General features: G+C 66.9%; 2 protein-coding genes across 5 annotated transcripts; both read right to left on the bottom strand.

Annotated features, from left to right (window-relative positions):
* Positions 1–387: 387 nt before the first annotated feature.
* Positions 388–17,940, bottom strand: CYTH1 (cytohesin 1). 4 transcript variants are annotated; one of them, XM_086473807.1, is made up of 15 exons: positions 13,418–13,477; positions 8,736–8,754; positions 8,427–8,509; positions 7,177–7,241; positions 6,384–6,450; positions 6,059–6,177; positions 5,631–5,711; positions 5,370–5,482; positions 5,150–5,298; positions 4,952–5,063; positions 4,017–4,019; positions 2,106–2,182; positions 1,799–1,870; positions 1,270–1,424; positions 388–1,034 (listed from the first exon to the last, which is right to left on the bottom strand). In XM_086473807.1, the coding sequence occupies exons 1-15, from the start codon at positions 13,475–13,477 to the stop codon at positions 956–958; spliced, it is 1,254 nt and encodes a 417-aa protein (XP_086329933.1). In that variant the 3' UTR covers positions 388–955. The 4 variants fall into 4 exon arrangements, with proteins under 4 accessions (XP_086329933.1, XP_086329934.1, XP_086329932.1 ...); XM_086473808.1 differs by lacking the exons at positions 8,736–8,754; positions 13,418–13,477 and adding an exon at positions 17,912–17,940; XM_086473806.1 differs by lacking the exons at positions 4,017–4,019; positions 8,736–8,754; positions 13,418–13,477 and adding an exon at positions 17,912–17,940.
* Positions 17,941–18,749: 809 nt separating this feature from the next.
* USP36 (ubiquitin specific peptidase 36) lies at positions 18,750–26,969 on the bottom strand. The gene is made up of 17 exons (XM_086473558.1): positions 26,864–26,969; positions 26,467–26,569; positions 25,776–25,843; positions 25,293–25,363; positions 24,852–24,934; positions 24,435–24,546; positions 23,998–24,138; positions 23,593–23,693; positions 23,164–23,302; positions 22,226–22,894; positions 21,497–21,594; positions 20,462–20,920; positions 20,035–20,189; positions 19,427–19,597; positions 19,079–19,194; positions 18,860–18,989; positions 18,750–18,781 (listed from the first exon to the last, which is right to left on the bottom strand). The coding sequence occupies exons 1-16, from the start codon at positions 26,952–26,954 to the stop codon at positions 18,861–18,863; spliced, it is 2,706 nt and encodes a 901-aa protein (XP_086329684.1). The 5' UTR covers positions 26,955–26,969; the 3' UTR covers positions 18,750–18,781; position 18,860.
* Between the last annotated feature and the right edge of the window lie 577 nt (positions 26,970–27,546).

Here is a 27,546-nt window from a genome sequence, read left to right as displayed (position 1 = left end):
CGAGGGGGCCGGGGTGCGGGACAAGACACGGGCGTTCGCAAGGCAGAGGGGCTGCAGCCCCTGGCCCGGCCAGAGCCCCTCGACAGCTGCCGTCCCTGGCGCGGGCTCCGACCACGTCCCACCACCTGCTCGGGAGGAGACGACGGCCACCCCAGCACGGTCATCCCTGCCCCTCGCTGCAAGGACGTGCCAGGGGCAATGTCACCCCGCGCTGCCAGACCAGGACTCCCATCCGAGCTCCGGCACCCCACAGTTGGCGACACTGTGCACTATGTGGCAGCACCGCACACCGTGACGGTGACACCCCCCCGCCCTCCCCGTGCCCGCTGGGAGCATCCCTGGCGCAGGGGACAGCCGGGAGGGCCCGAGGCAGCAGCGTGGGGAAGCCCAGGGCAGACCCAGGCCCGCTACAACGAGGGTCAGGAGTCGTGTCTCCACGGCCCCCCCAGCCCCCCCGGGGCTGCCACCCTTCGCTCCGGCGCCTGCAGCGCCCCAAAACCACCAGCTGGTAACTGCCAGCCGTGCACCTTCCCGATAGGATGGCCTGAGTGCTCCAGGACACGGGTGCTGGGGGGGACATGGGCGGCTGGAGCTTGCTGGTGGGGACAGGAGCAGGGAGGGTGCCCGTGGTGGCCCGGCTGGCTGAGGTGGGAGGGGAGGACACGCGCGGTGCAATCACCATCCTGCAGCCGAGCCCAGGGCAGGACAGGGCTCCCCACATCGGTGTACCAGCTCCTGCCCGTGAAGATGCTGTCCTGGAGATGAGGCAGTGACGGGGGTCCAGAGCCACCAAGACGCCTGTGCCCCCTCCCTCTCCCCACAGTAAAGAAACGGCGAAGCTGAAGCGGAGTCCTGTGACCAGGCTGCAGCGCGGCCCCAGCCCCGCAGCCCTCCGGGGAGATGGGACGCTCGGGCTGCCGGGGGCACAGCCGCCTCGCAGGGCCAGCGGAGGCTGCTAGTGTCTCTTGGTGGAGGAGACCTTCTTCTTCCTGGCGGCCAGCATCTCGTAAAAAGGGTCCCGGCTGATCGCCGCCCTGGCAGGGGAACGAGGGCTCTGGTTGGCCTCGCGGCCAGGCGAAAGCTGCTGTAGGGTCGGGGCTGACCCTCCTGGCAGGGCCTCGGGCAGGTCCCGTTGTGGCCCCGGCAAAGCTCGCTCCCCCCAGACCTTGCGGAGTGCCCCGGGAAGCTCTGCCCCGGCTCAAGCACAGCAGACAGGTCCCTGCTGCACCCCTGCCCAGCGCTGTGCCCTCCGCTCCTCCCAGCACTCACTTGATGCACTTGATCCACTCCTCCTTCTCCTCGGGCGTGGGGGCGGAGATGCGGTACACGGTGTGGTTCCCCTCCACCACGCGCCCATCCGCCTCCGTCTTGCAGGCCTTGATCACCTGGTCCTTGTTGTCGGGGATGTAGAGCTCAAAGCAGTTCTGGGAGGGAGGAGATGGTTCAGAGGCAGCCCCCACCTCCAAAGGGGACCCCGGGCTGGGAGGGACATGGCAGAGCACCGGGGCTGCAGGTGCTCCCCTGGAACAGCCACCCCAACGCAGCAGAGGGATAGACACGCTGTGACTGTCACCCCACGGTCCCCAGATGTGCCACCCTGGCACCACCCCTGGACGCTGTAGTGACCGGCCCCGGGTCTGCACCCAGGTGGAGGCAGTGACCGCTGTGGGACCCTCCTGCCTCTCCCAGGAACACCCCTTGGGGGGCTGCAGCACACCCCGGCTTTCCCTGCCCCGAGCAAAGTACCAGGGCTGCCCCCTCGCCCCCCGGCCCTGGGGAACCCCGCTGCGGCACTCACGGGCTTCTTTGAGTCCTCCACCTCACGGATGCTCAGGTTCTCCAGGGGGATGATGCCACGGGGCTCTTTATCCTGGTGGCACCAAGCAGAGGCTTTAGCTGGAGGCTGGACGCCGCCAGACCCCCCTGCGTGCCCCAGGCAGGGCTGGATGCCGCAGACACCCCTCTCCCCAACACCCCTCTGCACAGGCTGCCTGGCCCGAGGGCCGCACCCTGCACCCCTGCAGTCACCGGCACCCCTGCGCGGCAGGAGGCAAGCGGCCAGCCCTGCACCCCGGCACTGCGCGCCCTGAGCGAACGTCACTGACCGTCGTGTACTCGAAGTAGTAAAGGCAGTTGTCGGTCAGGATGAACCAGCGCCGCTTCCACGTCTTCACCCTGCCTCCTGGGAGCAGAGAGGGGCACGTTAGGTGCAGCCCCGGTGCAGCGCGGCCGGGGCACGCGCCGGGAGGCTCGCGGCACACGGAGGCGACGGCAGAGCTGGAGCCCACGCGGACACACACAGGCAAGCACCGGGCGCCAGGGCGCAAGCAGAGCCAGGCAGCACACACCACGCCGGGCAGGGCACGAGCAGGAGCGGAAAGCAGATGGATGAGGATGGAGGCGGAGGGCGGCGGGGGCACTGGGCCGGGAGCGCTGCGCCCGTCCCACCCGAAACACGGATTCGGCATGGCCAGAGGACGCTGCAGCCAGGCGGCAATCGGGAGGACGTGGGGACTTTCTGTTTGCACTGACCACAGTCCCGCTCCGTCCCGGCCGGCGCAGCCCAGTGCTGGGGCACGGCACGAGCCCAGGGCCACGGCTCAGAGACTTTTGGTCAGAGGGAGTTTGACCACTGGCCACCACAGAGGGAGAAGCTGCCTCCTGGGCTCAGGGACAGCTCACCCTGGGCCCGGCTCCCCCTCCACCGCCGACGTGCTCTGGCCACCACAGCGGTGCCGGATGTGCTGCCACCGTGGCACGAGCGCCCAGGCCATGCTGCCCGGGTCCGGCATGGACGCGAGGAGGCACCGTGGGCGCTGGAGGCCCTTCTCATCTCCCCCACCCCGCCAGGAAGGCCCCGTGCCTCCCCGCTCCCCCGTGTCAGCCGGCCGCCCACCCCAGTCCCTGCCCCAGGCTGGGGCCAGCATTTCCTAGAAAAAGCCCCTCTGCCTCCCTCCAGCCAAGCCCACCCCAAAACCCGGGGTCTGACCCTCTCCAGCCCCTGACTGTCCCCAGGGCCACCTCCTCTTCCGCGGCTGCGGGTGGGAAGAGGCCCCGTGCCAGGGGTTCAGGGCTCCGCGAGGCCGGGCACAGCCTGCAGAGCCGTACAGGACCGAGGGCCAGCGCAGTCCCGGGGGGAGCACCAACACTCCCCAGCACGCTGGTGCTGCAGGTGGTGGAGCCGGGGCAGTGCCAGCACCCAGCACGGGGACTGCCACGAGCCCCCGGCGTGGCACAGGGCACCGTGCAGCCGGTCCCTGCCTGCTCCCACCCAGCTCCAGGCACTCAGCGCCCCCAGCCCCCCGTTCACGGGCTGGGGCCCTTCCTGAGGACACCCAAACCCGCCCCCATCCCTTGTGGCACCGGAGGCAAAGACCCGCTGCGGCCGGGCCAAGCTGCCTGCGGCCACGGTGAAGCCGGGAGTGGCGGGCAGCCCCTGCCAAGGAGCGGCCACGGCCCCGTCCGTCCTCGGGCCGTGGGGGGCACCAGGGCAGCGGAGGGGGCCGGCAGGCCTTGGGGAGCGTTTGGCATCGGTGGGGCCGGGACCCCGCGTCCCCACCCTGGCAGTGGCGGGAGCGGGGCTGTCCCCTCGGCAGGCGAGGTCCCCGGAGCGGTGCGGGCGGTTAGCAGCAGCAGCAATGAGACTAATCACCAGCAATTAAAAACGAAAAGGAAACGAAGCCCCAGCGGCGTGAGCAGAGCAGGGAGAGGGGTACGTACCTCCTGGAGTTGGGGGCAAGGAAAGGAAGAGCCAAAATCATGGAAACATACAAATGAGGGAGAAAAGAAAATTAAAAAAAAAAGAAGGAAAAAAAATAAAAGAGGAAACCCCAAAGAACCCCCCTCACCCCGCGCGGGTCAGTGGGGCAGGGCTGCAGCAGGGAAGCCGTGAGGGGCCGTGCCGGCGGCACCGCCGCAGGGGCCAACCTGCCCTGGCTCGCTGTGGCTCTGCGGGATGGATCTCCTCGGCCGGGGGGGCGCAGGACCTGGCTCCCCCCGCCCCACGGCTGCTCCACCGCCTCTCCAACCCCCCAGCACCAATGGCCCCAATGGCGGCAGGTGCCGGCGAGGCGCTGGGCTTGTTCAGGGACGGGAGAGGCAGGTCTGGGGCTCTCCCCTGCGTCCCCCCCATCCCAGAGCTGGGGGGCAGATGGCCCTTGCTCAGCCCTAGGGCTGGGCACGGTGCGGGGGTAAGGCCCCTCTCCCGTCCCAAGGGGGTGGCAGTATGGCAGAAACACCCCCCGGTGAGAGGACAGAGTCCCGACCCCAGCGAGAGCCCCAGGGAAAGGCCCCCACCAGACCCCGCTCCTACCAGCGCCCCGTCGTCCCCCCTCGCTTCACCCGGGCAGAGGATTCCCCAGAGCTGCCGAGAGGAGAAGCCACAGGAGCCAGGGCGTGGAGCGGGCTCGCCGGCCTCAAGAGCCGGGCTGTGCAGCGGGGATGCCATGCACGCTGCCTGCATGTGGAGCCGGGATGCGGAGGTGATAATGCTGTGGGAAGGTGAGGCAGGGACTGGTCTGTGGCATGGAGGGGGGGACGCACGCAGCCTGGGGCAGCTCGCCGCTCGCTCCTGGGGGCCTGCTCCGACAGGACCCTGCTGTGACTCGGTGATGAGAAGGGCCTCGTGGTCTCCGTGCTCCAACACTGGACCCTGTACCAGCTCCGCACCCCGGGGCTTGCCAAACCTCGAGGCAGAAGCCCCCGGGACGCTCCCCCAGCCACACCGCAGGGCCTCGTCAGCTCTCGGTCTGTTCCCGCTGACCAGCCCAGGGAAGACAGAGGGCTGCTGGACCTACCGACGCCTTCCCCACAGGGGCTGTGCCCCCATCTCCAGCCTCTCGACTCTCCGAGGAGGAGCCAGGCCAGCAGGCGAGGTGCACGCAGCTCAGGGGCATCGCACCCACGGCCCAGCTCCTCCCCGGGCCACGCCTGCCCGGCTGCCAGCACTCACCTAGCTTCAGGAGCCAGCCCTCCCGGTCGGGGTTGAAGAAGGTGTGGGTGAGGTCGTTGCCATCGTCCTCAGGGATTTTGAAGGGCTCATTCTTGATGCTCTCGTAGAGGTTCTGGTACAATGATACACAGCGTCAGCTCCACTGTGCCCAGCCAGCTCTGCAGCCCAGCCCCAGCCCCTCCACGTCTCATCCCTCACCCGAAGCAGCTCCTCAGGGAGGTCCCCCCCATCGTTGATGCCACGGTTCATGGCGATGAAGCGCTCCGCCGTGGGTTTGTCCTTGACGTTGGGGTTGTGCAGGCTGGTGTTCAGCATGATGATGGCGAAGGAGAGCACATAGCAGGTGTCTACAGGGGCGGAGGGGAAAGTCAGCTGCGAGGCAGGACGGCCGGGGAGAGGGGCCAGGGCAGGCGCTCACCTGTGGACTGGAAGACGCCGGGGTTGCACTGGCAGTACCGCTGGGCGAAAGCCTCCATCATCCGGTCGATCTTCTGCGCCTCCCCGGGCAGTCGGAAGCTCCACAGGAACTGCCTGCGAAGAGTGAGGCACCGCACTGCTTTGGGGGCTCCACACGCCCCCCGGCCACATCGCCGCAGCCCCCTGCCAGCCCATCGCCTGTCGTCGTCGTGTCCCCCCCCCCCGATGGGACATGGCTCAGCTCCTGGCCCCCTTCGCTCACCGCAGGGCCTGCACGAGGTTGAGGTCAGTGAATTCGTGCAGCTCCACGAAGGCATGCAGGACTTGGATGTTGAACTCATCCCTGCAGGAACAAAGCCAGAGCACGAGGGATGAGTGATCAGCAAGTCCTGTGACTGCCCAGCAGCCCCACGTCTCCCTGCCCTGCTCCAGACTCTCCTGGCTTGTGGGGGGAAACCTGCAGCAACCCCCCAACTTGAGTCCTGGGCTGGTTTGCACACACAGCCTCACTCAAGGGCCAGCCGCAGATCGAACAGCCCCCCAGCTTGCCCAGGCACTCAAGGTGCCCAGCCCCCCGCGTACCCCCTGCCCAGCTGCCTTATGAGCTCAAAGAGCTGCCATGTCTCATCTCTCAGGCCGTGAAAGCCCAGGGCACCTGTGGCAGACCCGCCCCGCCCCAGGCCAGCGCACCTCTCGCCCAGGTAGTCGCCAATGGCCGTCTTGTTGAGGCCCTCCCCCTTGTAGAGGAACTGAGCGATATCCTCACACGTGTTCTTCAGCAGGTCGTTTTCGATCAGGAACTGGATGCCCTGGAGCGGTGCACGAGGAGCTGCTCTGGGGCTTGCTGCTGCCCCCGTCAGCCCGCCCGCTGCCCCCCCAGCCCCTGCCCTGGCTGCTGGCTCTGCCCCAGCCCCAGCGGGCAGCCAGGCATCTGTACGTGAGGCGGCAAAGCCCAGCCCAGCCCCAGAGAGGCTGGTGAACTGCCCTGCTCCCCGCCCAGCCCACCCCGCCATACCTTCTTGGGATCCATGTTGAACTTCTTCCTGCCCATGGCCACCTGCTTGTTCCTCTGCATGTTCTTCCTGCAAGGCACAAAGCAGCTCTGAGCACCCAGGAGGGACCCGGCCGCTTCCTGCCACCCCCCTGCCCCTGGGGCAGAGCGCTGCGGGGAGGGGTCAGCCTGGATCGCTTTGACCAGGCCAGGCCCCCTGCATCGAACCCACACTGGATGAAGCTGGAGCGCTGCTCCGTGTCCGCCCCGCTCCGTGGCAGGGTGGCACGGGGCTGCTCTTGGCCTGCCAGGCCCCAGAGCGAAGAGGAGCTGCCGTGCCCCATCCATGGGGGTACAGCATCCCAGCAGGTCATCTCTGCTCGGGGGCAAGCCAGGGCATGCTGGGTGTGGTGGGGCTCTGAGGAGAGCAGCCCCCAGGCCCCAGTGGGGCCGGCGTGAGGGTGACAGCCTTCATGCCCCAGTGCGTGATTGGAAACGACACCAGGAGTCAGCTCCCGGCGGCTGCCGGGACCCCCTAATCCCAGGCTGGCACTGCCTGCGCCAGCTCAGAACAACAAAGTCCGGCAGTCGCTGTGGCCAGACAGAGGGGCTGAGGCTTGGAAAAACAGACCTTGGGAGCAGCAGTAGAGACTGGGATCCTGCTGCCGCTCCAAGGAATTCAGGGTGCCTGGGAAAGCCACCAGCACCAGCACTCACGTGATGGGGCTGCCCATGGCTCCCACGGTGCGAGTGAGCCGGCGGCCGGGGCCGGCCTCACCGCAGGGGAGGGGGCTCTGCGGAGCAGCAGAAGACTCACCTCTCTTCTGTGGACCCCAGGTTCTCGATCTCATTCGTCACTTCGGCTATCTCATCTTTCAGCCGCTGAGGGGAGAGAGCGCGCTGAGACAGGAGGTGCCACCCTCCCCCCCAAGCCTGGCAGCCCCCCAGCCCTGACGGTGGGCTGGGGCCTGGGACTGCCCTTCCCTCCCACTTCCAAGAGCAGGCTGGGCACCCCCACGGACCAGGGCTCCAGGAGCCAGCCCCAGGGCCATTCCCCCAGGAGGCTCCTTCCTCCCTTGCTTCCCACCCCAAGAGCTGTTGGGGCTGAACCAGTGCGGGGGGCACTGGCGGAGGGGGCTGGCTGCTCCCCGCTGCTAATTCCTCTGCGGCATTGCCATGCTCTGAGCGGGCAGGAAGGAAGAGATTCAGAGGTTAACAAAATTACTCCCTAATCCCTTTAGATCATGCCCAGCATATGGCAGTAATTAGCCTCTGCTGCCTTAATCAGGGACACGACTGACGAGTGTCCCAGATGAGCACTGACCTCGCAGCCGCTTGCCAGCGCAGTGCCCTGGCCCAGAGACACAGTCCCTGCCCGTGCCAGGGAGGGGCTGGCACGGAGATGCCGGTGCCACCGGAACGGCACAAGCGCACAGCCCGGAGCTCTCGGGGGGGGGGGGGGGGCAAGGAAAAGCCGTGGGTGCCTCAGTCCCGCAGGGCAGGCCGACTGCCAGCCCAGCCCCGTGTCCCCCGCTGAGACCCTCGCCCCGGCCCTGGGACCCGGCAGGGGCAGCACTACCGGGCAGGGGGGCAGCAGGTCACGGGCTCCCTGCAGCAGCCGCTGGCGTCCACCCCGCGGGCCCACATCATCCTGCCCTGCAGTTCCAGCAGCTTCAAACTTCTGCCCTAGAAGGCCCACGAAAGCCCCCAGGGGCTGCAAGGAGCCAGGAGCTGGCAAGGAAAGGGGACGGGAGCACCAACCCGATCCACGGCCCTGCCTGTGTCTGCTCCTGCCACGGGCTCTGCAGGTCTGGGGCACCGCACCCCGATCCCACGGCCGTTACCAACAGCCCCAGCCAGGACAGCTTCTCCTCCCCACATCACCCGGGCCACCCTCCCTCCCCTTTCCCAGCAGCAGGGTGAGGGACCCTGGAAGGGGCTGCAGTGAGTTCCCAGCGGCACGAGCAGGGAGATTGTCCCCCACCTCCCAGGGGACAGCCCTGAGCAAGAGGCTGCCGTGTCCAGGACAGGGGGGCTGTGTGCGGGTGGTGGCCCTCAGCATCACACCTGTATGTCAGCCAGCAGCTCCTGCTTGCGCCGTCGGATGTTCTCCAGCTCCTGGCACTCCTCCGGGGTCAGGTCACTGGGCACTGAGCAGAGAGACAGTCGGGTCAGCACGCGTGGCCGTGGGAATCATCCCCACCAGGCTCCCGGAGCAGCCCGGGGCCTGTCAGGAGCCGGGATGTGGAGCTGCCGGGTGCCTGGAGGAGCTGGGCTGGCGAGTGGTGTCCCCAGCCCGCGAGTGCCACCGACGGCACGCCAGGAATGCGAGTGCCGGGGCATCGCCCCGCCGGGCAGCGGCTGCCGCGGGGGAGCCGGGCACCGCCGGTTCCTGCTGATTCAGCCCGCGGCTGGACAGCGAGGGCAGCGAGGACCAGCGCGGACCCTGGACCAGCTCCAGCGCTCCTCCTCCTCAGCCCCGCCACCCTGGCAAGCACCGTTTAACTCTGCTCTACCCCAGCCGGGACGAGATCGGTGCCTGCCCCAGTCCCTGCTGCGGCTGGGTGGCTCTGCTGTGCCCCACGGCACTGGGCTCCGCACGGACCCAGAGGTTGCTCTGCTGCACCGGGCCAGCTCCGGAGAAAGCCAGCTCCTGGCCATCCTTGCAGCCCCCACTGCTCTGGATTTGTCCTTCTGAGCCAGGGTCCGGGGCTGGCACACCCCTGGGACAAACCTTGCCTGCACGCCATGACATCTACACCTCCCTGTCACCCCGCAGGAGCCAGGCACCCCCTCGCCAACACCATCCTGGAGGCTCAAGCCCGGGACCGCCGCACGCCCCTCCTTGCTGCCAAGCCCCACAGCTCCCAGGACATTCCTAGTGCTCCCCGGCGCGTGAACTGCTCCACAGTGACACGGCGTCTCATTCCTGCTCCCTCCTGTCCCCAAGGTCACCCATTCCTCCAGCAGCTCCCGGCCCTCGTCTACCACCCGTGCTGCCCCTCTGCCAGGGGGTTCCAGCAGCTCCCTCACACACCACACCAAGGGGATGCCAAAGACCCGTCCCTCCAGCACCATCTCCGAGGGAGGTGGCAGCACCCTCCGGCTCGGCCCTTGTGTCACCTCCCACCTCCTGTCCGGGGGTGCTGGGGACAGGCACCCGGCAGGGCTACCACCCCCTCTCCTTCCCAAAGGTCACCACTCCGCTCTGCCGAGGCCCTGCGTGCCGCCACGGCCGCCGTCTCCAGGCCACCAGTGCCGCCAGCCTGGACTCACCCGGAGCGCCCCCGGCCCGGCCGCCTGCCCCGCACCAGCGCCCAGGGACCCCACGTGCCTTCGGACCGGCACCGTCCTGAACTGCGCATCGCTTCTCCCCCGAGCCGCCGCCGCCGCCCCGTGGGAGTCGCACGTGCCCCTGGGGTGATCGCGACCGCGCAGACCGAATCTCCAAACTCAGCACTTCCCTGGCTCCGCTCAGCCTTTCTGACGAGCTTCCTCCTTCGCAAAAATCCCCCGCTGCCGAGGTTGGAGGCAGTCTCTGCTTGCGACACCATCCCTCCAGACACGACGGCAATGCTTCCCAATATTTTTAGTCTCCAACGCCCGGAAGTATGAATGAGACAACCCGGCTCATGGCACCAGGTTAAAAGTTATTTAAACTTAAAATACCAGAGGCTTTGCTTATCGATATTTGGGCACCCCAGTGCCGTTCCCGCAGGTGCTCGGCCCTTCCTGCCCAGCACCCAGGGCACTAGCAAGCCCAGGCTTGCTGCGGGAGGCCGAGCTGCATCGCACGCCCGTTGCCAGACACCAAAACCTCTAAATCCCCGGGCTGCAGCGTGCGCCACAGGACCCTCCCTGCTGGCCGTGGCTGCAGGGGAGGTGAAATGCGGTGCCAGGGTCGAACCTGCCCTGAGGCAAGCTGGCCGAGGGCTGGAGGCAGCCAAGCGAGCCCCGACAGAAGCAGCTCTGCCTCCCCCTGCCCACCTGCAAGCAGGGGTCTCGGCAGGCCCCGGGGCAGGTGCAGCAGAGGAGGCGATGCTGCAGGGCAGAGGGGACCAGTGCGTTTGTACCCGAGCCCAGGAAGGTCCCTTCCCGCTCAGCTGCTGCTGCAGGGAGCAAGCACTCGTGATACCGGCCCAGCCATGTCAGCAGCAGCCAGAGGAAGAGAAACCCCAGACGCAAGAGCTTTTCTGGGGAAGGAAGAGGGCGTTAACCCTCCCTGGTGCTCTACACCGCACCCGAGCGGAGCCCCAACGGCTCCGAGAGGCCGACGACCCTCGCTGCGGGCAGAGTGTTGCTGCAGGGACGGGAGGCTGGAGCGGGCACTAGCTGCCCTGGCTTCAGCCCGACACGGGAGTTGGGTCGCGTGGGATTGCGGGATCCCAGCATCAGCACCCACTCCCCACCAGCACGAGGTCCTAGCACAGGGGTCCCCGGGGTTCCCGCAGCTCCTGCTGCCCACAGCCAAGGCCCAGGACCCTGCACGCTGGTGGGCAGCAAGGGGCACCGGCAGGATTCGTCCGTCTGTCCCGGGCTCCTGGGTTGCTGGGGCCTGCGGCAGCCGAGAGCAGCAGCAGCAGCATGTCCTCCCTCTCCCCGCATGCTCCCAGCAAAGCCCCCTGTGACATGCAGAGGCCGTGCTCACCCCCTGTGCACCTTCCTGCCCCACTGCCCTGAAACCACCAGGCACTGCTGGTGGCACAGGAGCAGGGCAGATGCAAAGCCACCCACCCGCCTCCCCCTCAGACCGAGCTCACCGCTGCCCTCCGCCCTCAGCACCATCCTGGCAGACTGTCTCCACCAGCTCCGTCGGCTGTGCCCGCGCTGCCCGCAGCTCCGGAGAGGTGCTGCTGTTTCGGGGTGCGGACACCTGCCTGCCCCAGTGCTTCCTGGGGTGAGTCAGGGCCATGCCGGGCCAATGAGCTCCGGGGCCGCCCGGGCGTCATCCTGGCCTCGCCAGGAGCCAGCACCAGCAACACCCTGTTCCTGCCGCAATGAGCCAAGGGCCGCCATCGCCTTAACTCCTCCTCCTCCTCCAGGCCAGGCAGGGAAACGGGGTGGCCAGGGCCCTGCTCCCCCTCCTCGGCCCTGGGGTTGGGAGGATTTGATGTGTTGGGGTCCCAGCCAGGCAGGGACTGGGGGCCAGCCCAGCCCTTCCTTCCTCAGAGGCTGCCAGGACACTCGACCTGACACATCCTAAGCTCACTGCGGCAATACTGGGGTCCCTTCCCCTCCACCACCTGGGGCCCCCCACCCCAGCAGACCCCTGCCCCGCAGCTCCCCGTCCAGCTCTGCCAGACCCCCCCACTGAAGGCCCAGGTCCTGTCCAGGCTGGGAGGACGGAGCCCCAGGCAGGACCAGGAGGGCTGTGGGGACCACCGGTGCCTGCTGCCCTCTGCAGACCCCACGGCAGCTCACACGACTGGATGGGACCAGAAGCGGGACCAGCACCAGGGCCAGGAGCAACGTTGGTCCCTGCAGGAGGTTGCTCCCCACTCTCTTGCCTCCTTGCTCCGGGGTGCCTGCACAGACCCCACTGCTCCGTACGGGACCACCATGCACCTGAGTCCGGGCCCTGTGGGGCTGTGCCTGCAGCAGGAGCGAAGCCCCGGCACGTCCCCACCCCGCCGTCAGCTGCCTGGAGAGGCTGCGTGAGCCTCGGCCACCTTGACTCAGCTAAATCCTGCTCGGCAGTGCGAGATGGAGAAGCAGCACCCGGAGCGCCGGCTGCAGAGCAAGGGGAGGGAGGGCTCCGGAAGCCTTCGTTGGTCCTTCGGCCCACAGCCATGCTGCAGCACCCGCTGGCCCTCCCCGTACCTCTGCTGGGCTGCACCGGACGGGCAAAGGTACCGGGTCTAGGCAGACCACGGGGACGAGCCCAGGGTGCCGCCAGAGCCGCTCGCTGGGCTCTGCTGTGGGGTGCTGTCACTGTGCCCCACGGCTGGGGGACCCGGGGGCCCCCAGAAACTTCCTGCCCGTCTCAGCACACCACATCCTGTTTTCACCGCCCCGGGCGCGCATCCTGGGTTGCGTCAGCCCCATCCTTCCCCACCGACAGCTGAGGTGCGTCAGGAGAAGGGTTTGGGGACAGGCGGCTCCAGGAAAGAGCCTCCCAGGTGGCCAGACCCTGTGCCCGAAGCCAGGCCCTCATCCTGCTTTTGCACAGCCCTGCCCATCACCCCTGCTCCGTGCCCAGAGCTTGGCACGGAACCCACATCCACAGCTGCCGCCTCGCTCCCCGGCAGCTCCACGTTCCTGCGCTCCCCTTGCACTGACCCCCGGCCCACGGTGCAGCCGGGAGAGCAACGGCTCGGCCATGTCCGCACGCACCGAGCACCGTGCGTGTGCCGGCAGTGCAGCCCGGCAGGCGCCTCGCTTGCCCCTGCGCCGTTCACCGTGCTGAGCCTCAGGAGGAGCAGAGGCAGCTGCCAGCAGGGCCAGCCGGAGGCCTCGCAGCCCCACACCCCGCTGCAGAGTGACCCCCGGTCCCATGCTCAGGCAGGAACCCACAGGCAGCAGCAGCTCACGCAGGCAGGCAGCCCTCAGCAGCAGCCCCAGCGCAGGAGGCACCGGGCTGTACTGCACAGATTTCAGTTTGGAGCATGCCACCTCGAGCTGCCCTCGTAGCCACACGCGCTCACAGCGGCGAGGGCGGCTGAGTGCTTGCACAGCACCCAGGGAAGGGCAGGGGGGCGAGGGGCTGGGGCAGGACCTGCTGCAGCTGAACCAGGCTGCGTGCATCCCCCCGGCTGCTGCCACCAGTCCAGTGGGACCCCCTGTCCCAGCGTGGCACCCAACACCGGTGTGGGGCAGTGCCACGCGAGGCAGCCCGGTGCCTGGTTGTCCTGCCGGGGCTCAGCGCTGGCAGAGGCCCGAGCCTGGGGAGGCTGGTGGTGCGCAGGGGAAGGAGGCGGCAAGACGGCGAGGACTCTGTGCCACTGCCAGCAGGAGCCATATGGAGCCGGGGCTGCGGACACCACCACGTCTGCTGGGGGGGACAGGGACCCCACAGTGAGCAGGGGGGAGGGCACGAAGCGCCTACCTGCCTTGGCAGCCACCGAGGGGCAGAGGAAGGCCTGGAAACTGGAGGCACAGAGCTCGCTGACCGTCCCCATGCTGCGGAGGTCCCACGCAGGACGCCGCCAGCTCCACACCAACGGGGCAGGCAGGAGCAGGCAGAGGCCTGGCAGGTGCCGTGTGGCTGAGTCGAGGCTCCCCGGTGCCGGGGCCCACGGACCGGGTGCGGACAGGGGAGCCGGAGGACTCCCCGCTCTGGCTGGAGCCAGGGAAGGCGGCTCTGGCAGGGGAGCTCCAGCTGCAGGAGCCCACGCGCCAGCCCCAGCCAATCCCTGCCGCTGCCTGCCTGCCTGCTGCCTGCCTGCACTCCAGCCTGCTCCGCTCCCGAGGCTCCGGCCGGCGGCTCAAAGCCACTTAGAGGACGAGGAGTTCGGGAACTCCCCGGCAGCCCCCCCGCCCTGGGCCGCCTGCCCCTAGCAGCCCCCTTGCCCCCGCGGGGGGGTATTTTTAGAGCGGTTTTATCCCTCCGTATTAGAGCATTAAGCATCGGGAGCCGGCGGTCGCATAGCAACCAGCGCTGCATAAAGGAAGGTGCACCAAGAGATGCACCAAGAGACAACGCATCGACAGTGAGGCGTGGGGAGCCGGGGGTGCTGCCACGGCCCCCGCTCGTGGGGCGCAAGGCCCGGGCACCGATCCCAGCACAGCCCCGACAGGCTCAGCCTGCCCCACGCGCTGTGCACGGGCAGGCCCGCTGCGCCTTCTGCCAGTCGGCCGGTGACACCGGTCAGACGGCTGAGCTCCGGGCATGTCCCGGTGGCAGCGGAGGTGCCTCCTGCTCTGCTGCCGTCCTGGGGTGCAGGGGGGTCATGCAGCACGAACCATGGGGGGGGCTCCTGCCCTGGGATCCCAACCTCGGGGCCAGCTGTGGAGCCGGGGGGAAGGCGCAGCCCTCCCGCATCCAGGCCCGCTGCCCCTGCGTCCCAGCCCCGCAGGCACTGAGCGAACCCAAACCGGACTGACAGCTCTTTCCCTCAAAGCAGGAGCGATCCCCAAGCGCAGGGCATGGCCATGAGTAACAAACCCCAGAGCCTGTTGGGGCACGAGGCAGCGTCCTGCAGACAGCCCGGCTGCCAGGAGCCAGCCAGCTCCACTCGCCTGCGCCAGCAAGCGCTGGGACACGCTGAGCTAGGAGAAACCAGAGCGGGGCAGGCAGCGGGGGAGGGCACCCTGGGAGGAAGCCACCCTCGCAGGCAGGAGAGTGCGGGGTAGAAGGGGACCCAGGAGCTGTGTGGCTGCAGACGGGAGGAAAGGCGGGGGAGAAGGGCAGCTCTGCGGGCTGCGAGGGCAGCCAGGCACTCACCGCTGACATGACCAATCTGGTTTCGGTACCACTTCCCCTTTCCCAGGGGCCAAAGCCATGGCTGACGCATCACCAGGAGGGCAAAAGGGCAGGCGAGAGGAACCAGGGGAGCCGGGGGGCTGAGCCAGGCACCTGGTGTGGCAAGCGACTGCTGAGGCCTCGACCAGCATCTGGAGAAACCCCCGTGTAGGAAGGGCACCATGGGTGCTGCAGCCAGCCTGAAGCAGGGCCAGGCAGCATCTCCCACGCTGAGCAACGCGGATGCCCGGCTTGATCCTCACACCCTGCCTGGCCGAGGTGAGGCGTTTACAAACACCCCGGGGTTACGTTAACCACAGCTCTGGGCCCTGGAGAGCAGCCTCCCCCGCGAGCCTCCCCCTTCCCTCCAGCCTAGAGCAGAAATGTCTGACCCCAACCACGCTGCAATGGCCCAGGGCACAGACAGGCCGAAACAGCCACTCAGGGACACAGGGGCCCCGCTGCACCCCTGATGTGCGATTGCCAAGTGTCAGCAATGTGGGTTACCGTTCTCTGCTTGCGAATGTCTCGGGAGAGGAGCCAGCTAACTGCCTCTCCCTGACGCTATGCAGCCCAAGTCCTGTGGCCCCCAGCTCTGCCCTCCGAGCCCGGTGCCACCCTTGCACTGTCCCCGTGTCTTCGACCTGGGAGCCCCAGAGCTCTGCAGAAGAGCTGCTCCCCCAGCTGGGCCCAGCCACTTGCCCCGGCTCACCCCTGCACCACGCCAGGGAAGGGGCTGGTGGGTCATCGGCAGCTCCCCCGGCAGTGTCCCCAACAGCCCCAGTTCCCTCAGCGCAGAGGTGCACGCCGCAGTCCTGGGCTGCCTCAGAAACAACCAAACCCACAGCAAGGGGCCCGGAGGGCAACACAGGGCTGTATGGGCTGACAGCGAGCGGTGGGCAGGGAACCCCCCGGGGGTGAACCCCCTAGCCTGCCGGGGGACGCGACATCCCACCCTCCTTTGGGGATCTCTCACACTTCACACAGCCCACCCCGCCTCCTGGCACGGCCATCCTGCCCCAGACAGCGAGGCCCCCCCAGGCACAAGCTGCTTTGCTGGAGGCTGCATCAGCCCCGCTTAGAGAAATCCCTTAATCCTCCAGGCCAGAGCGAGCAGTAATCCCTCAGGTGCAGCAGGATTACCAGCGCTGCCCACTCCCCCTTGCTCCACAGCCGGGACCCAGCTCAGGACACAGTGCTGGGACGGGATCGTGCTCCCTGCGGCTGCTCACCGGGGCAGGAGCAGCCGGGCTGTTCCCCGCTGTGACACCACCGCCCAGAGGCGTCTGCCCCTGCACCGCCGTGCTCGCTCAGCTCCGGCCTAGAGACAAGCTCTCTCCCACCCCCGTCCCTGCAGGGAGATGCTGCGAAGCGGGTGGGAGCGCAGCCCCCTGCCCTGGCAGGAGGGGGGGGGAGCCTGCATCTGTGCCGCCAGCTGCTCATCCCGGGATTTGCTCTCCGTTGAGGCAGATGGCTGCAGAGGGGCCGCGTGTCGTGGGGCAGACACTGGCGTCAGCACAATCCCACCAGCGAGAGCCTCCCCGTTGGGCTCCCACCCCATCAAGGCCTCGGCAGACTGTCCTCTGCAAAACCAACAGAGCTCAAGGGCTTCAGGACAGCTGCAGATGGTGATGCCCCCGCACCAGGGACAGCGGTGGGTACCTGGAGGCGGCTGTGCCACCCGTCCTGCATGCTGCCCTGCGGCACGGAGAGCAGTGGGGCAATTTCTGATGCTGACAGATGACCCGGGACGTCTTCCAGGCGATTACAGGCAGCAGCAAGACGCTGCTCACAGAATCACTCCCTGCAGCGCCCTCCTGCTAATGGGCGGCATTGACACCACCCACGCCAGGCTGCGCACCAGTGGGGCTGGGCACTTGCCCCTTATCTCGCACAGTGAACTCCTCACTGCCGAACGCAGTCACTTCTGGGGTGGAAGAGCAGCCGCCTAACGGGCTGTAGGCAGGCGGCCTGTGAACTGGCACTGCTGGCAGCAGCGTCTCTTCACCGGCACTGGCAGCGCCCGGGTGACCTCAGCTCCCAGAACGGTCACCAGCATGGCTCACATCATCGGGACCTCGGTTTCAGATCTCACCCAGAGAGGCTTCAGCCTCCCTGCCCAGCAAACTCCTCGCTCAAGGAAAAACGCACCTGCTGACCCATAGGAACCTGCCTCAGAAGGTCAAGGCACAGGCAGCACCTTCCTGCCCAGTCCTGCTCCTCGGCACCGAGAGGGAATGCTCTGCAGACATGGAGGGTGGAGGAAAGTGGGGAAGCAATCTGCACTTGCATGAGAGGGGATCTGCAGCCCCTGAGCCGCCCCGTCCCGCTCAGCTCACCCTGGGAGCAGACCCTGGGTGCTCCCGTGCCAGGCAGACGCGCTCCCAAGCCGAGGCAGTTTGGGAGACATTCAGCGGACACCAACACGAGCCTGCCCACAGATCCGCAGAGCCTGAACTCAAGACAGCGCTCAGAGGCAGCAGATGAATACAAAGTGCGAGCGGTAGAGGGAAGGCGTGCAGGCAGCAGGTCCGGGGCCTGGCATCGCTGACAGCGCAGGCAGCAGGTCCGGGGCCTGGCATCGCTGACAGCGCAGGCAGCGCGGTGCCGGCTGTGCGGGGCGGCTGTGGCTGAGCCCCGGGGCAGGACGCGGCCGTGCCGCCAGGGAAGCGCTGGGACTCCGTGGGGATCCAGCCCCCGGCAACTCGCCCCGCTGGCCCCGCTCCGGCTGTGGGCACCGGGTGCCCGTTTCCTCCCTGCGCTTCCTCCACCGCCCCCTCGGCCCCGCCCGGCCGACGCCGCCAAGGCCGCGGCCGTGTGTGGGCGAGCAGCCGCTCCGCCACCTGCGGGCGTGGGTCCCGCGCGCCACCACCCCCACCCCACCCCAGCCCGACCCGGAGCCGCCGACCCCGGCCCTGTACCTGGGAGCGGCCCGGCAGAGCCGACCCCGGACCCTCCCCACCCGGGGACACCCCCCGGCTCCGTGCCCGGCCCGGCGGGACCCGCCCCGGCCCTTCGCCCCGCCGCGGCCCGGCCTAAACGAGAGATCCCAAAGCCCCCCCCCCTCCCCCCCCCCAGGGTGCTGGGCGCTCCCCCCGGGCCGGTCCCACCCCTCCAGGACCCCCCCGCGGCCCCCCGGCCCCCCACTGACCGTAGCCGCCCTCCTCCTCCATCCCGCCGCCGCCGCCACCGCTCCGGCCCCGCCCGCGTGACGAGGCCGCCCAGGCCGCCACGGGCCGCTGCACGTGACACAGGAGCGGGCGGTGCCACGCAGACCCCGCCCCCTCCCTGTGCCCCACCCCCCCGCGCCGAGCCGAGCCGAGCCGGGTCACGGTCACCGCGAGTTTATTGCCCGCGGTCCCGGCGGCAGCGCCCCGTCCTGCGGGGACCCGCCGCCGCCTCCCGCGACCAGCGCGGGGCCGGGCCCGGGGAAGAGGCGACGGTTTCGCTGCGACTTGCCCGAGCGGCGCGGGGGGGGGGGGGGGGGGCGGGGGGGTCGAGGAAGGGGGCGGCGGGGCCGGGGTCCAGCAGCAGGGCAAGAGGGGACGGAGCAGCCCCGAGCCGAGCCCCCAATGCCAGCCCTGGTGCGCCCGGCTCTCCCCCGGGGCCGGTGGTTGGCACAGGAACCCGGCGCAGGAGGGACGAGCTGTAGGCACTTTCCAGGAGTTCTCCTCCCCCCAGCCTTAAACTCCAGGCTGGGGGGGAGAAGGGGCTGCCCCAGCCCCAGGCAGAGGCACAGAGGAGCTGGCAGAGAGCCCTGGACAAGGCAGCTCAGCCAGAGAGCAGAGGGAAGAGGCCCCAGCCCACAGGGACACCAGGGCCCGCAGGGACAGTGGCTCCAAGAAGGGGAGGGCAGAGGACACCAAGCACAACCTGACCCCCAGGACCAGGGCCCCGGAGATGCACGGGATCAGTGTCCCCTCTGCTCCCCTCAGCAGCAGGGTCCCCCAGGACAGTGCTCCCCCACCGGTCCCAGACCCAGGCCTGCTCCGTGCGCCGGCTGGGGGATGCAGATCTCGACCTGGGAGAAAAGGAGCGGCATTAGCACCCACCGGGCAGCTGCCCCTCTCGCTGCCCCCCCACCCCGGGGCTCGTTCACCTCAGAGCCGGTGGCTCAGGCCGGCCACCTTGGCAGGATGCGTCACGGACCAGAAGTTGCGCTTGTTCTGCAGCTGCTGGAAGGGATTGAAGTGTCTCCTCCGCTCCCGCTTCAGCTTAATCTTCTTTACCTGTGCAGGCAGGAAGGCTCTGGGGGTCAGAATGCAGAGCCCCCTGCCTCCTCCCACCTGCCCCAGCCCAGGACACGACCAGCACCCACCTTCCCTCTGTCAAACTCCTCGTCCCACTCGTCAACGACGGTCTTGCTCCGCGCCCACGCTGTGTCCCGAATGGCATCCTGGCTGACGGCCGAGATCTCGCCCTCCCAGGTCAAGACTGCGGAGCAGCGTGGTCAGCCAGGAGCACCGCACCGTGCTCCGCTGCACCCGCCTGTGCCTGGAGACCCTCACTCCAGCCCCCCTCTGTGCCCCCCCTCCCCAACAGCCCCTCAGCCGGGTGCATCTGCCCAGCTCCAGGAACCCCCACAGGCGCTGGGGGGAGCTCAGGCCCTGGCAGGGCACAGAGGGCTCTGCCCGCATCCAGGGCTCAAAGGCAGGGGAGGGATTACCTTGTTTGCCATAAGCCTTGTCCAAGGAGTTCCTCAGCAGCTCCTCCACCACGCTGGACTCCTCCTGGCTCCCAGGTGCTGTGCCAGCCCCCCAGTTGGGCTCAGGGCTCGAGGCAGCTGGGCAGCGCCCTTCCCCATCTCCAGCCTGGTGGTCCCAGCCACATGCTGCCACTGCAGAGACAGAGGGGGTGAGGACAAGCCAGAGGCAGCAAAGGGAGCTCCTGCATCGCTCCAGCTCCAAGGCAGATCTCACCCCAGGAGACACCATGGGGACTAACAAGGTCTTGATGGGCACACTGGGGCCCATGCTGGGCAGGGAGGAGCTGGGGGTAAATCTTCACCCCCTCGAGGGGCCTGTCCCCACGAGTCTGGAGAGGAGCAGACCCTCATCCAGGCACAACCGGGCAGCTCTCCTGCACAAGCAGCGCTCAGGCCTGCGGGCAGGTCAGCCAAGGACGGGGGCTGGGGGAGACGGGCACCCCCAGGCAGTTGTGGGGACCAGCAAGCGCCAGGGCCTGCACACCAGTGCTCTGAGGGGCTGCGCAGGCAGGCGAGCAGCCGGCTCTGCCCCACCAGGCACCAGGCAGGGCAGAGGCACACGGTCCTACCTGGGGCGCCATCGCCGTTGGCCGCCGGCCGCGCCGAGGCTGGGCTGCCGAGGCTCCCCCTTTGCTTGCGCTTGCGGTGCTCCTGCTCTCCAGCTCCAGGCTCCACACTCCGCCGCCGCTTCGGCATCCAGGGCTCTGGCTCAGCCCTCCTAGAGCTGGGGAAGGCAGCGGGGTCAGCCTGCTCTGGCCAAAGCGGGGGCGGGGGGGAAGTCTGAGCTCCCTGCAGGGCAATGGAGCGCAGGGACACCCACAGTGCGGCACTCGGGGAGGGGTGAAACCACCCCCGGCAAGCCGGCGCTTCATCTGGCTCCACGGCCCGGCTCGTCCCACCCGCAGAACGCCAAGAGGCACCCGACTGCAGCCCAGGGAGCCCGCCTTCAGGCAGAGCGGAGGTGCACAGGGCTCTCGTGGGACCCCAGCCCCTCACCTGCCCGAGGACAGCGTCCCAGAGCAGCGCTCTTCTATCTCCTCCATTCTCCTCTTTTTCTTCTTCTTCTTCTTGAGGGGGGAGATGGGCTCCTTGTCCAGAGAAATACTGGGGCTGCTGCTGGGACCCTTGCCTGCCACCTCCTCCACGAGGGAGACTGAGCCCTCCTGAGCAAGTTTCTTCTTCCTGGGGTGGTTGGAGACTTCATCCTTGCCCTTCGAAGCCGCAGCACGAGGGCTGCTGTCTGCTCCATGATGCCTCTTTCGCCGCTTCTTTTTGGAGGAACCAGGGGTGACCTGGCTGGGCCCCTTCTCCCTGCTGCAGGAAGGAAGGTGGTGTGAAGGGTGGGCAGTGGAACCATTGGTCAGGGGGGAGGCTGGGAGCCGAGGGCCTGAGTTGAGGATGGAGCTGAAGACAGGCTTTTGAGGATTTGGGAGTTTGAGAGCAGATGAGGACAGCCTGAAGGACAGGAAAAGAGGCTGATACGATCTGAAAGCCAGGTCAGGAGCAGGAGCCCCTCTCTTCCTCCCCACCCCGAGGGGTACGAGCACAGCACCCAACTGCTACCATCTCAGCCACAAAACCTGAATCAGACCCTGCTCTGAGCAGCAGCTGCAAGTGCTGCAAGTGCACACAGTGATCCTGCAGCTGCCCAGTGCCAGCCACACACTGGCCACACGCTGTCCCACGGGGGATTAGTAAAGAGCGAGCGTTGCTGCAGCACATGACGACGGCAAAGGTTACAAGGGAGCCCCACAGCAAGATCTAGAGCAGCCGGTTGCCTCCTGAGCCCACGGGACACCGGTACACGGCCAGAGCCTGCAAAGCTCCCTCCCAAACTGTGCTGATAGTCAGAGAAACTGCCCTGCTTCTAGGATCCCGAGCAAGCCCTGCCAGCCCAGCAGAACAAGAGAGCTGGTTGCCAAAATTGCCCTGAGCCAGCTGCCGTGCCAGGCGGTTGCCTCATGGAGTTGCCCAGGGCTGCTACTGGCCCCACTGCCCTGCAGGAGCCCAGGAGCAACTGGCGCTGCTTACCTCGACCTGCTGGAGCTGGGGTGGGTGGTGTGGTCAGCAAATTGTGGGTGAGGTTGTGCGTGGCAGTCACTTCCGCTCGCTTTCCCCGGGGTGCTGCCCTGCAGTTATTGACATAAATAAAAACTTGGTGGTGCAAAGAAAAGAGGTTTCCGTGAGCCAAGAGGAGAAAATAAAAAGGGGAGCCCAGAGAAAGGGGAGGGGAACAGACACAGACGGGGGGAGGGAAGCAGGGGGTGGTAGAAGAAGAATCAGAAGTATTTTCAGTTAGAAGCACAAAGGAAAAAAGGAAGGAAGGAAATTTAAAGAACAGAAACCCCAGAACACCATCCTGAGCCCCGGCTGCACAGTAGTGCCCAGAGGGCTGGTCCCTCGCCGCCCAGGGAGGAGGCAACGCCACCGCCCTCCAGCTGTGACGCCGCTGGCTCCCACTCGCCCTGGGGGATGCGCTGCCCCGCTGCAGGGAGGGGCACAGCCGCCCCTCCGGCCCAAGCATGGAGCCACTTCTCCTGCGTCACTCAGGGATGCGAACAGCAACAGGGGCTGGGCCCCGCACACCCACCCAGAAGGGGGGCAGGGCAACTGCCACAGCCCTGGGGCTGAGGGCTCTTCCCACCCACCACTGGCTCACCAGGACACCCAGCATTAGTTCTACACTTGTCCCCAGCACAAGCCCCAGTTCAGAAAGCACAAGGCACCCCCTGAAGACCCCGGGCAGAAACTCAGACTCACCTTTTTGGCAGAGAGCACCAGTTTCTTGGCCGGTGGCGGGGACATGGTGCTGCTCAGCTCCAGAGCGGTGCTGGCCAACAAGGAGGATTTCAGTTTTGCCGGCTTGGAGTCTTTGGGGGCAGCCAGCTCACCGCCGGGGCGAGCAGTGAGGGCCGTGCCAGAGTCCGTTTCCTGAGAGGTGCAGAAGCTGCTGGTTCCACTCTTGGCCTTCTGGGACGCCTTGGCCAGCTTCCCCGCTGTGCCGTGCGCAGGGCTGGCAGCGGTGCTGCCGCAGGAGTCCCTCTCCAGGGTCCCAGTGTTCTCCCCACTGCCCAGCAGCAGCTTGGATGAGGTAGGTGGCTGCTTGCTCTCCCAGGAACTCTGCTGGGGCAGCTCTGCTTTGTCCCTGCTTGCATTGCTGGTGTCACAGAAGCCCTGAACTGCTCTAGGCACAGGAGGCCGCTGTGGGAAGAAGAGCAACTTCTTCGGCCTCCGGGTTGTGTCATCGGGCAGCGCTGTCGCCGTGTGGGTGGCTTTGAGGGGTAGTTTGGGTGATGGGGACCCAGCAGGCAGCTTTGCCGGAGCGGTTCCGTTCGGCAGCTTTGGCCCTGTCCCGAACGTGCTGCGGGCCACAGGGACTCCGACCTCCTCCGTCCCTGGCAGCTTCTTCCCCAGCAGCATGTCTGGTTTCTAGACAAAGAGAAAGAGAAGTTCAGCAAGGAGAGAATTCAAGGAGCCAAGGACACAGAGCGATACGTCCCTCCTCGTCCCTCCTCAGGAACCCTTGGCTCAGCAGGATCCCTCCAACCAGCCAACCATCCTCCCTCACGCCTGCCCGTCCGGAGCAGCGCGCCCGCCACCCTGCAAAGCTGCAGCCCACCCGCCCTCGCAGAGCGGACAGAGGGGCAGCAGCTCCCAGCTCCCAGGAGCGCTGGCCGAGAGCAGCCTTCAGGACTCACCCGGCCCATCAGCGGGGAAGACAGGGACCAGCTGGTCACGGTTTTCTTGACCTGACTGGAGACACTGCTGGTGCGGCTGGGCAGGCTGGAGGCAGCTTTGGCCACGGGCCCCTCCGAGCTCTTCCTGGGGCTGGGGATTCTGGTGAAGACAGAGAAGTGCAGGCGTTAACTGTGAGGGTTCGAGTGACTGGAACGCTCTCCTCAGAGACGCCCACAAGAGACAGGAGCCAGAAGCTCTGAGGAGATGAACCGCTCTTGATCCACAGCAAAACCACAACATGGGGCTGGACCTCTCCCTGCCACCCTGCTCCAAGCCAGCGCATGCACACGGGCATTGGGGCTGCTCGGGCCAAGCTCATTCCCACACCCAGGCACGTCCCAAATGCTGAGAGCAGGGGGCAGAGGGGCCGGGAGACACAGGGCACCCACCTCAGGTAGAAGAGCACGTAGGCCTGCTGGTTGAGGACCACTTTGACGTTGCTGGAGCGGACCAGGTCATCGTTCATTTGGTACCACTGCCCGTTGCTGGCCTGCAGAAGGAGAAGAGGGTCAGGCCATGCCCAGGGACCCTCCTGGCCTGAAGAGCAGCAGGAACAGCGCCCGCCGGCAGAGCTCCTCTCCCCAAAACCCACAGGCAGCCCAGGGCAGGCAAGGGGACTCTGCGAGAGCAGACCTCCACATGTCCTGTGGTGGAGCACAGCCCGTGCCCCCCCTCCAAGTGCTCTACACCACGCACCTCTGCTCAGCACCCTCCTTCCTGCGCGCTACAGGGACCCATAAGCACTCACCATCCCCCAGCCCAGAGGGGGTGCCAAGAGAGCGCCCCAGGCTCACCTTCACATAGCAGTAGTAGTGCCCGGCGTGGCAGCTGAACCCAGAGTGCACCAGCACTGCGTAGAGCCCGTACATGACAGGGTCCCCATTCTTCTGAGACATGTAAGGGCGGAGGTTCAAGAACTCGGGGTACCCCACGTCCTGCAGAGAGAGGATATCTCAGGAGCCTGCACAGCAGACGGCTTTCTTGCTAGAGCAAGAGCAGCTCAGCCGTCCTACGAGTCCCGGCTCTCGAGGGAGGGGGACCCGCTCTCCCCGGGCAGAGGGCACGGTGAGAAAGGTGCCAGGACGAGCCAAACTCTCACCGCACAGCTGGGGAAGGGCTGCAGGGCTGCAGCAGAGCTGGCACTGCACACGGTACCACCTCCCACCCTGCTCTGGGCAGCAGGGCCTTCAGACCAGAAGACACCCCCCGCTCTGGATTACCCAGCACTCACCTTTGTGATTTTGCGTCTACCGAAGTCGGCAAAGCGCTTCAGCGAGAGCGTGAGAACGTTGGAGGCTCGGTGGATGGTGAAGCGTTTGCTGGCCGACACCTTCTTCTTGCATCTGCACAGGAAGAGCTTGAGCTATTCAAGCTGTTCCACCCAGCCAGATGATTGCCAGCCCGTGCCGAACAGCACACCCCACGGCAATGACCCTGCTGACAGGGGGCACCGCTCCAGGGCACCTGCTCACGGCCACATCTGCTGGCCCCGGTCCTCCTCAGGAGAGAAGGGAGCTGAGGAGCGGCAGCCTTCACCACAGGCTTCCACGGCCACATGCCTCACAGTTTAGCCGCGGAGCAAGTAGAGAAGCCCTCCCGTCCTGGGGCAGGCTTTCCACCCCCTTCCCACCAGCACACCCACACTCACTTGGCACACATGTAGGCGTTCTCCCCGCCCAGCACGTCTGGCCTCACGAACAGCTCCAGCGCCCGCACGATGTTTGCGACTTGCTGCGAGGACAGAGGAGAGCTCAGGGCACGGGTGGCCTGTCCAGGAGCACAGGGCCACAGACCGCACCACACCCACGTGCCTGCCACCAGCTGGGCACCGGCCAGCACGCCCCGGGGGACGGCGGCACTGCCCCCCACACCACAGAGCCTCAACAGAGGAGTCATGGCTCATGCTCAGGCAACAGGCACTGCTCTGCCAGAGAGAGAAGGCAGTGCCACAACAGAAGCTGCTTCCCTCTCGTCTGCACTGTGTCTTGACACTGGCCGGTTACGGAGCCTTGAGAGCAGCAACGGCGCAGCTGCAGGAACGTCCCCCCGAGCGCAGAGCTCCTCCCCATCCCCCACCCTGCCCCCGTACCCCGATCTCCAGCGCCAGGTCCAGGTAAGGGTCGTACGTGTCCGAGACACTCTTGCACACCGAGCACTTCACTGCAAAAGAACGAGCAATGAGCCCAGCCTGGCACAGCACCTGCACCCGCCACCACCCCGGCACAGCACCAGCACCTGCAGTGTCCCCCCTCTCTGGGTTTGGGCACTGGGAGGTGAGCACCAGGACCCACAGCCTGGCAACTCCGCAGTGTGCTGGGACAGCATGTGTTGCCCAACAGCTGGCAACAGGGGTTCCTGTGCTGGTGGCAACGGGCTGGGGACCCAGGGCCACCAGCTTTTTCCATCACCACAATTGGGGGCAAGGCCCACAGGTCCCACCAGGCTGACCAGCTGCAGCTCTGCACAGTTTACACCTGCTCAGCAACTTTCCCAAAGGGTTTTTACTGCAATGTTCTCGGGGCAACAGCAGCCCTGAGAGTCACAGGCCCAGGACCTGGCAGCCAGCACTCACCACGCGACCGCAAGTAACCGCCAAAGATCTGGTGAACCAGCGTCGTGGCCTGGGTCTGGCGATCCAACCTGGGGACAGTAGCACCAGCTCTCACACTGCCCCTCCGCCACGGCCACCCCCGTGTCCTCGGGACAGCTCCCCTGTGTGCTCTGGCCAGTGGACGGGCCGCAGAGCTCCAAGGGCAGAGGTAGCTGCAGCCTCTGCCAGCCTGCTCTGCCAGTGCTGCAGCTCGAGGGGTGGCAGCAGGCTCCCATGCACACCTTCCTCAAGAAGGAGCAGAGTCCTGGCTGGAGCCCAGAGCTGGGCACAGCAGACAGAGGCAACACAGGCCTCCCGGGACGGAGGGCCCATGGGAAAGCGGCTCAGCCCCAGCCACAGCGCTGGGGCTGAACTAGCCGGCACGTCTATTCCTCAGCAACAGGATCCAAACGCATAGCAGCCTTGGGATTCGGGGACAGGACCACAGCTACACTGGGGCAGAGGAGCCAGGAGAAGGCAGACAACAGCCCAGAGCTGTGCCACAGAGCGGCAGGGAGTCAGGCCGTCCACCCAAGACCCCCAAGTCAGTACCTCCCTCCATGAGTCCAACCTGGGGGACACGTTGACCCCACAGTCCCCTCCCACAGGCGCAGGGGACCAGCAAGGGGACCGCAGAGGAGAGCGGCGACAGGCTACCAGAGGCCCCACATACTTGGTGCAGCCGTTGAGGCAGGCCCTCTGCATGGCGTCGATGGTGTAACGCAGGAACTCGTGCGCGTCCTCCTGATTCCCGAAGCGGATGTGCCGGGCGATCTCTGCAGGAGGAGGAAAAAACAGCTCCAGCATGTGCTGCACGATGCAGGCCTTCCCTCCCTCCCTCGGGGCAGGGACTCCGGGGTCTGAGCCCCCTCAACCCAAACCAGACGTTGGACTCGTGCCGGCCACGGAGGAAGCCCCACGCAGCCCATGAAGTCACCAGCCCCCCGCAGGCTCAGTGAGTCATCTCAGAAGAGCCGCCTGCCAAGACCTGCCCCGATCTCAAAGGTTCTGCTCCCGCATTAGTCACTGCTCTCCTGCACGGCTACGGCAGGGGAGGGCAGCATCCTTACTTTTAAGGTCTCGGATGAAGGGTACTGGCTTTATTGCGTTCCCACTGTTGGCAAAAGCCTGGATCGTGTGGTTCTGCATAATGCACATCATGCAAAAGCCTCCCTGGTCACCTGGAGCAGGAGAGGACAAGACAGGACGTCAGAGACAAATCCAGGAGAGATCTAGGCACTACTGGGGATGGGGGATCTCTGGTCTGACACAGCTCAGCCGTGCTCAGTTTCCCCTATGAGCTCTGTGCGACAGGCCAGCTCTGGGACATCTCGGGTCCACAGGGACCAGCACAAGCCACACCGGCTGGGGCAGCCCCGGTCACAGTACCAGCCACCACAACCCCCCAGACAAGACAACATCCACCTGGATGGAAAACAGGTCACAGGTACCTGCTGGAGGAGCCCACAGGTCAGCCCTGAGGGGCAGATCCCACCAGAACCCTAGGGACGGGGCTGCGAGCCCTCTGTGCTCACCTTGGTCACAGCTCGGAGCAGTGCCCGCCAGGCTTCCTTCCAAAGCCACCCCTAAACAGCACCTGCTGCCTGTAGGCAGCCTTCTGCCCTGCCCTCACGCAGTCCCCACAGGCAGGGGCTGTTTGGGACCCCCAGCTCAGCCCCCAGGAAGCCAGCAGACCCCACTGGGCCCATCTTAGTCCTGGCCACACCCAGCAGAGACAAAGCCTCCCCAGACA

The sequence above is a fragment of the Leptosomus discolor genome, chromosome 15 (genome assembly GCF_034619465.1).
Source record: "Leptosomus discolor isolate bLepDis1 chromosome 15, bLepDis1.hap2, whole genome shotgun sequence".
NCBI lineage: Eukaryota > Metazoa > Chordata > Aves > Leptosomiformes > Leptosomidae > Leptosomus > Leptosomus discolor.
This window is presented reverse-complemented; position numbering and strand designations above follow the sequence as displayed.

Bases quoted from the DNA above. Each gene is read 5' to 3' on its own strand.
- CYTH1 (XM_086473807.1), bottom strand. From the start codon at position 13,477: ATGGGGACGGTCAGCGAGCTCTGTGCCTCCAGTTTCCAGGCCTTCCTC. The intron at 7,242-8,426 runs GTGTGATGCTGA...CTCTCCCCTCAG, and splicing joins AGCTGCTGGCTGACATACAG to CGGCTGAAAGATGAGATAGC. The intron at 5,483-5,630 runs GTGAGCGAAGGG...CACTCTTCGCAG, and splicing joins AACCTCGTGCAGGCCCTGCG to GCAGTTCCTGTGGAGCTTCC.
- USP36 (XM_086473558.1), bottom strand. From the start codon at position 26,954: ATGATGTGCATTATGCAGAACCACACGATCCAGGCTTTTGCCAACAGT. The intron at 25,364-25,775 runs GTGAGTGCTGGC...GTTCTTTTGCAG, and splicing joins CGGTTACTTGCGGTCGCGTG to TGAAGTGCTCGGTGTGCAAG. The intron at 19,195-19,426 runs GTAATCCCTCCC...GCTGCTCCGCAG, and splicing joins CAAGGCTTATGGCAAACAAG to TCTTGACCTGGGAGGGCGAG.